Genomic DNA, 7,018 nt, shown 5'->3' with positions numbered 1-7,018 from the left:
CGATGCTGATGCAGTTGATCTTCCTGATTTCTGTCCTGTTTTTCCTAAACAAAACAAGAGCCGATTTTAAATGTGATGTGGGTCGAACGAAAGAAAAACTGGAAGAAACATTTACGTTACTGAAAAGTGTTTTGGACAAAGGTAGTAGAATATATTTTAATTACATCTTAACTTTTTTGATAAACAGTTCTTTATTGAAAACAAGTTATAATTCTTTGATTTTACGTGACTTTATAAATTATGGATGTATGGTAGGTTAATTAAACATCTGTCAGGATTATCTAATTTGTCAGTATCAAATATGCTGGTGTTTTAATACGTTTTTATGTATATACGTGTCATAAGTGGTTATATACAAACCGTCCTATACACAAGTGGTGAATTTTCTATACTTGATTTAATTGCTTTAGCGTTATATATAAAATATAAAATTTATTTTCAAAGAAAGCACAATACCTAAAAGTGCGATTCCTGTTGCTTTATCTTTAGAAAGACTATTCCTAAATATATTTATTATGTAGGAGTTCAAAAAGTGACTGCAACAGAGAATCTAGAAATGGCATCTACATTCACTTATTAGACAAGAAGGGTGATGGGTGCGGGCTTCCGATAAAGCCAATTTAACTCATGACATCTGCTCATTGAATAGTATGAGTTAAAATGATATACTGTAGCTTGGAAGAACTTTCAAGAGAAATAAGAGGTTAATGGTTGTTGTCCTGACTACAGGAATAAGCTCCCCAGTTTAATGGGCAATTGCTTAGTAAATAGGTATTCTGTTTATTTATTTTACAAAATTACTCCATCCATCTGCTTAATTTGGTAAAACATTGTATGAATCTGCTATTGTGCTTTGTGGATGACTGTAGTTACCTTTTAGCAATACTGTCTTATATCAGTCACTTAGTTTCATTGTCGGAAAATATCTTAATAGTTTTAAGTTTATTTATTTATTTTTAATTTTTATTCCAGCGGACTCTCCTCTTTACGTTCATACACCAGTGGACTGTGCCGAAGTGTTAGAAGGAGGGCAAGACCATAGCGGGATACACAAAATATGGCCGAGGAATAGAGTGGTCAGAAGTAGCTTTGACGTGTATTGTGACATGGTTACTGATGGCGGAGGATGGACAGTTAGTATCATTCTTTTATTCCTGCTTTAATTAAACGAAGAGAAACTCTAAGTTAAATACGAATGTATTCATTTTCAATACTGATATTATAGAAAACAGAATTAACCGGTTCAACAAAACAATAGATCATTTGTATCGGTTTGATGGGGATTCGGAATACAGAGTTCATGGACCAACAGTGTTAGAATGACTGTTCTTTAATAAAACGAGGTTTTTCTAAAGAAATTAGAATTCAAATACTCACACAAATTTTTGTATGTGTATTTATTAATAGTTTGTTTCGGTGTCATTGTTGAGTTTAATTTTGAAAAGTTTTTCCTGAAATGGCATAAAAACACAAATTGCTTTTGGTATGAGTATTTAGAAATATAATTAAATTTTTGCTAATGTTTCATTATTAATAAAAACATTATTTTATTTTAAGGTCATTCAAAAAAGAGGAGATTTTGGAAAACCCAAAGATTATTTCTACAGAGAATGGGAAACATACAAAAAAGGTTTCGGAGATATTAATCAAGACTTCTGGTTAGGTAAGCCGATCATTGACATTAGAAATATCCTTCTAAATGTTTAGACGTTACAAATTTAAATAAATAGCATTCTTAGTAAATTTAATACAAAAAACAAACACTTTAAACTCTATGATATTTTAAACGTGTTCTTGATTAATGTATAGAAGTAAAATATGTCTATTAACGCACTATAATAAAAAAAAGTAAAATGAAATGTACGATAAGAATTCCAAGGTAAATACAGAATTATTAAAATATTCATAAAATGATTGAAGAATTAAAAGAATTAAACGTGTAACGAACAGACAAAGACACGAGATTATTATTTACTGTTAATAAGGAGGAATGCAACTGTATTGTTTTAGGTTTCAGTTAATTTTCACAGGAAGTTTCAAAAATGTCGATTACTTCAATTGGCTGAATAAATGATACTTTTGCAGGTAATGATAATATACATGCGATAACCGAGCTGAAGAAGAACTCTATCAGGTTCGATCTTCAAGATGTAGACGGTGAATCGAGTTATGCTTTGTATGGCCAGTTCTCGATCGAAGGAGAGGAAAATAACTACACAATGCATGTGAGCGACTACACCGGAACCTCTGGTACGTTTTGCTTTTTTGTTTTAGCTTCATTTTACTTCTTCTCACCAGATGGCATTATGGTATTTTTATGTCATTCAGTAGATGCAATATACGTAGTGATGAAAGACTAGAGTAGCAAGAACTGAATATAAGGAAACAGTCTGTTTTTAAGAGTTTATATTTTGTATTTTTAATTTAAACCTACGGTTCATGAAGATCACAAGCATCCGTGCCCACTTCGGGATTCGAACCCGCAGCGTGTTGGTTGAACTTTAAATTTAAACAGACGAACACAACATTCCTTTGACTTAAACAAGCCACCCTATACACTTCTTGATATTTTTTAGTAAATGATGTTTATTTTCTTAAGTAGAATGCAAAGATTTGTTTCCATAACTATACAGATGTAATAAAGGAAACTTGTCTGTTCATTCGATGCGTCCGTAGTCGCTGACTGTACAATGGGAATCTGCCTTTACATTGGACCCCGCATTATGTTTCATTACTCTGCTCTTCATGGGTATGTCCGTCATTATCACTGATAAATATTAATGTCTAAATTGCATGTGTTTGTCTGGCTGGTTTGCGAAATGGAAATTCTTAACAGTTCTGTATGAAAATAGCTAACTTCCATTTTCAATTTTAAATAAAAGCCTTGATTATCACTCTAAAACATATTTTTCCACTAGCGAAGATCTCAGGCGCATAGATTACTTTCCATGTATTAATCCAAAACTGTACAACCTTCCATAAGTCAAACTGATCGAAGTATTTTTTTTATCTGGGAAGATGGACTGAGTCCCTGACTCTTTATCCCTTCATCTGATTGAAGAAAATGAGTAGATTGGGTGTTATTGAGATAAACGCTCTAGTCATGGCTAGGTAACAGCAATAGCCGAGCCTCAGTTAAAACTTCATTGGCTACAGCACTGCCATTCGTTACCCTAGAAGTCCTAAAAAGGACAAAAGTCAGATATCTCGCTCGATGTAATCCTTATAAGGACTGGCTTATTGTAAACTATAATACTTCACTTAATTTTATGAAAAAATATGATATTTTTCTTGCAAGTAAGTAGTTTATTTGAAAACAGTTTGGACACTAATTAGATTTTTGATTACTGTAATATGACTTCTGCTTTCTGTGCAAATTACATCGAGGGGTTTAGGATTGCTCAAATCCACCATACCCTTGGAGGGTAACTGATGGCAATGCTGTAGCCAATGAAGTTCTAACTGAGGCTTGGATATTGCTGTTACCCTCCTGCCATGATCAGAGCTTTAATAATAGCTCATAAGACATTATCCCTACACTGTCCTCTACAGATAACGGGGAAGATGAAAAGTTATTGCTTCGCCCCTTTAAGTGAAGTATTATAGTTTACAATAAATTATATTATTATTACTAATAATAATTTATATATAAATAATTGAAACTTTATATTTATATTCACAGGTGATTCTTTCTCTTCACATAACGGAATGCAGTTTTCCACCAAAGACAGAGATAATGACATTTGGGATAAAAGTTGTGCTGTAGATCGCAAAGGTGGCTGGTGGTACTTCAAATGCCAAGATTCAAATTTGAATGGACTTTATCTAAAGGGAAACTATACAGGTACGGCTCTTGGAATGGCTTGGTATAAATGGAAAGGATCACTTTATTCTCTAGCTGCTACTGAGATGAAAATTCGTCCTGCCGATTTCAGAAGAACCAGAAAAGCCACAATCCCACATTAGTCATTGCATAGTTTTCATAAAGCTCGGGTCTTAAATTTTCTTTTCTACTGACTTAATGTTAATTAAAAAAAAAACGAAGTTGAGGTGTTTCAAATAGGTTGTACAACTGAATACATAAAGCTGATATATGGGACTGAAAGTTGGTTGAGTTAGAAATAAAACAGTTGATCAAATAATGAAGACACAAATATGATTATTGTTTCAGAGGAGTAAACAGATACCATGAATTGCAAAAACATATTAAAATGAATACATGAAAAGAAATGACTTGATATTGTTAATATTCAAGAATGGATATAGAGAGTTAGTCATAGAGGACAGTGCACGGGACCGAACCCGATGGTATCTCATCTGCTGGAGGCGACATTTCAACAGGCTACATTTTCTCCTTAATCACTTACTCCCACATGGCACTGTGCTGTCATAGGTCTTGGAACAGTTCATGTGTGGGATTAACAACATAAACAAATATGCACGCTTTGTAACTCCGTAGCGATATTTATTTTCACGTTCATGACTACAATTACTGATTATTCAAAATTTACGAGTCTGTAAGATTTATAAAGAAGGAAATTGTTTTTCTTAATAGAAAAACGTAAATTGAAAAGATCGTTGATATTATTATTGAACACTTTCGATTTCAATCATCCCACGCGGATTTAGAAGCCTTCGATATCTTTAATAACTTCTTTTCATGTTTAACATTTTAAAAGTTTATGAAATTTTTCAATGTTTTAATTCCTTGATTTATTTCAAAATTGTAGCAAAGAGAATTCAAAGCTGATTATCAGAATATTTCGTTTGCGAAATGTATTTTGTAAAAAAAAAAAAAAAAAAAAAAAACAGCGTTCCATTTGGTTTATATTTTATTAATTTCTTAGAATGTCGGGTGTTCGCCACTCTTATATTTCTTTATCATTTTGCCTTTTTTCTATCGATTTCTTTCTAGTTATTTGCAGAATACCGTCATTCTTTCTCCTAAAATTAACAAACATACAAAAGGTTACACTTCTTGGAAAGAAGTCAGTGGACACAATAGTGTGAGGAATAGTACGATGACAGGAGCAATTCTATGGGACATACTTTCCAGAAGCGTACGACAGCGATCAATGGGAATTTTGGAACCATTCTTCTCATAGACGGGTAATCAGATCCTGGACTATTGTTGGGCGAACGTCCTTTGACCTCACCCGAAGCTACGTTCATGTTCACAAACCACGCGGTTACAACAGCAGCCTTAAGACACGGTGCATTGTCTTGCTGAAAGACAATGCAATGGTCAGTTCCGTAGACACGCCACAAAGTAGGAACCATTGCATTGATCAGAATGTTCAGACACCTCTCGAGGCATTACAAGCAGAGGTCCGAGGTCAAATCACGAACAAAAGGACCATATGAATTTCATAGTTGGGGTTACGCACTCTGGAAAAAAACGTTCACCGGGCATACGTCACACTCACACCCGTACATATGTTCGGTAAAGAGTGTAGTGTGATTTGTCAATCCATAACACAGCTAAAGCTTCAATGTCCTACTGTACGCGCTCTTTGAACCACCGAAGACCGTAGACGCTGTATGTTGGTTCGGGTAACGTGAGGTTTGCATATTGCGGTCCTACCAGGAAACCCATGTCGTGAGCCTTGGTTCTGAATGATTTTGTGCAGCTTCGTGTTCCTGTCGATGCCAGGAACTCCGCAAGCAACGTGTCGGCCAACGAAAGGCGATTTTTACACATTATCTTTCGTAGCATTCTACGATCAAGTTCGGTGAATGTAGTGGGTCGTCCACAGCGAGTAGCACTTGCACTTGACTCCTTGTGCTTCCATCTCAGCATGATATCAGTGATTGTTGACCTGTGATAGACCGATTTGTCAACCATTCGCCGAACAAATAGGCTTGCATCATGGCATTCTATCACAACGCCTCTTTCAAACTCCGTCAGTTCCCTCATCGCAGCTATTCCATCCGAACACAATGGCACTGACTTGGGCATCCTATTCCTCTAATTTATATCAGCTACAAACACGTAATTCGTTACAGAGCACGATCCACCTTGCCCATGGAAATGTCCGTTGACTTCTTTCCAAGTAATGTATATAAAAAATTAACTAAAATAGAACAAATATCCCTAGCCTACTTACGGTATAAATGTACCACAAGTTTACCATTCAAGGGTGTGATTTAGATTTACATAAAAATATAAATGTATCACTAGTTTACTTTGCAAGGCTGTGATTTAGATTTAAATAAAAATACTGATGCTAATACTAAAAAAAATTCAGATTAATCGGAAATTCCTTCAATACTGGAACTCCCGTATCTAGACTAATTTGTCTTGTGATTAAATGCACGTAAATTACGAACAATGTTTATATATCTAAGAAACATGAGCAATCTTTTTAATGGTGTCAACAATAACGTCAATACAATTTAATATTTCTAGAAGAACAGAAGACCTTACAAAATATTTATATTATATTTTACTTACAACATGATGTTATATAAGTTTTATAGAATTTTGGAATATAAAAGTAATTCAGAATAATTTGCTACAATTATGTCACCAAAATTTATTCATCAAGATTAAAACTAAAATTATGATAACAAATCCACTTTTGCACCGACAAAAATATTATTTATTTTTATCCAGAAAAATGGTGCATAGTATTCAAATCCACCATCGAAAGTCTCTACCGTCCACTAAGAGTGTTTTTTTCCTAATTGCGTGTGTTATGTAACTGATTTGTCTGCAGGTGGGATGTCAAAGAACTGAATATATGTATAATAATTACTTATTATTATTATACATATTAATAATTAGTAAATAATTACTAATTACTTACTCGAGCATTCGATTTTCATTTCTAAACATAAACTAATTTTAGTCAACAGAATCTTCAAAATTATTACAGAAGTATAAAATTCATTAAAAATAATATAGTATTTTTAATTTTTAGTTTATATATTTAAGATAATTTAAAAAAATTAAATTTTTATTAAACAATTCTGCTTTAAAATGATACACTTATTTATTTTTATGTTTACCTTTTAT

General features: G+C 33.4%; 1 protein-coding gene across 1 annotated transcript; it reads left to right on the top strand.

Moving 5' to 3' along the window:
- Positions 1 to 4,142, top strand: LOC150103402 (techylectin-5A-like). The gene is made up of 5 exons (XM_090397768.1): positions 1 to 141; positions 973 to 1,133; positions 1,558 to 1,663; positions 2,086 to 2,250; positions 3,683 to 4,142. Exons 1-5 carry the CDS (start codon positions 3 to 5, stop codon positions 3,964 to 3,966), a joined length of 855 nt encoding a protein of 284 aa, XP_090253894.1. The 5' UTR covers positions 1 to 2; the 3' UTR covers positions 3,967 to 4,142.
- Positions 4,143 to 7,018: the final 2,876 nt, after the last annotated feature.

This window comes from Typopeltis vanoorti, chromosome 9 (assembly GCF_054136105.1).
Source record: "Typopeltis vanoorti isolate ZY-2024b chromosome 9, IOZ_Tvanoo_1.0, whole genome shotgun sequence".
Classification (NCBI taxonomy): domain Eukaryota; kingdom Metazoa; phylum Arthropoda; class Arachnida; order Uropygi; family Thelyphonidae; genus Typopeltis; species Typopeltis vanoorti.
The sequence above is the reverse complement of the archived record's forward strand: the minus strand, read 5'-3'. Positions and strand labels throughout refer to the sequence as shown.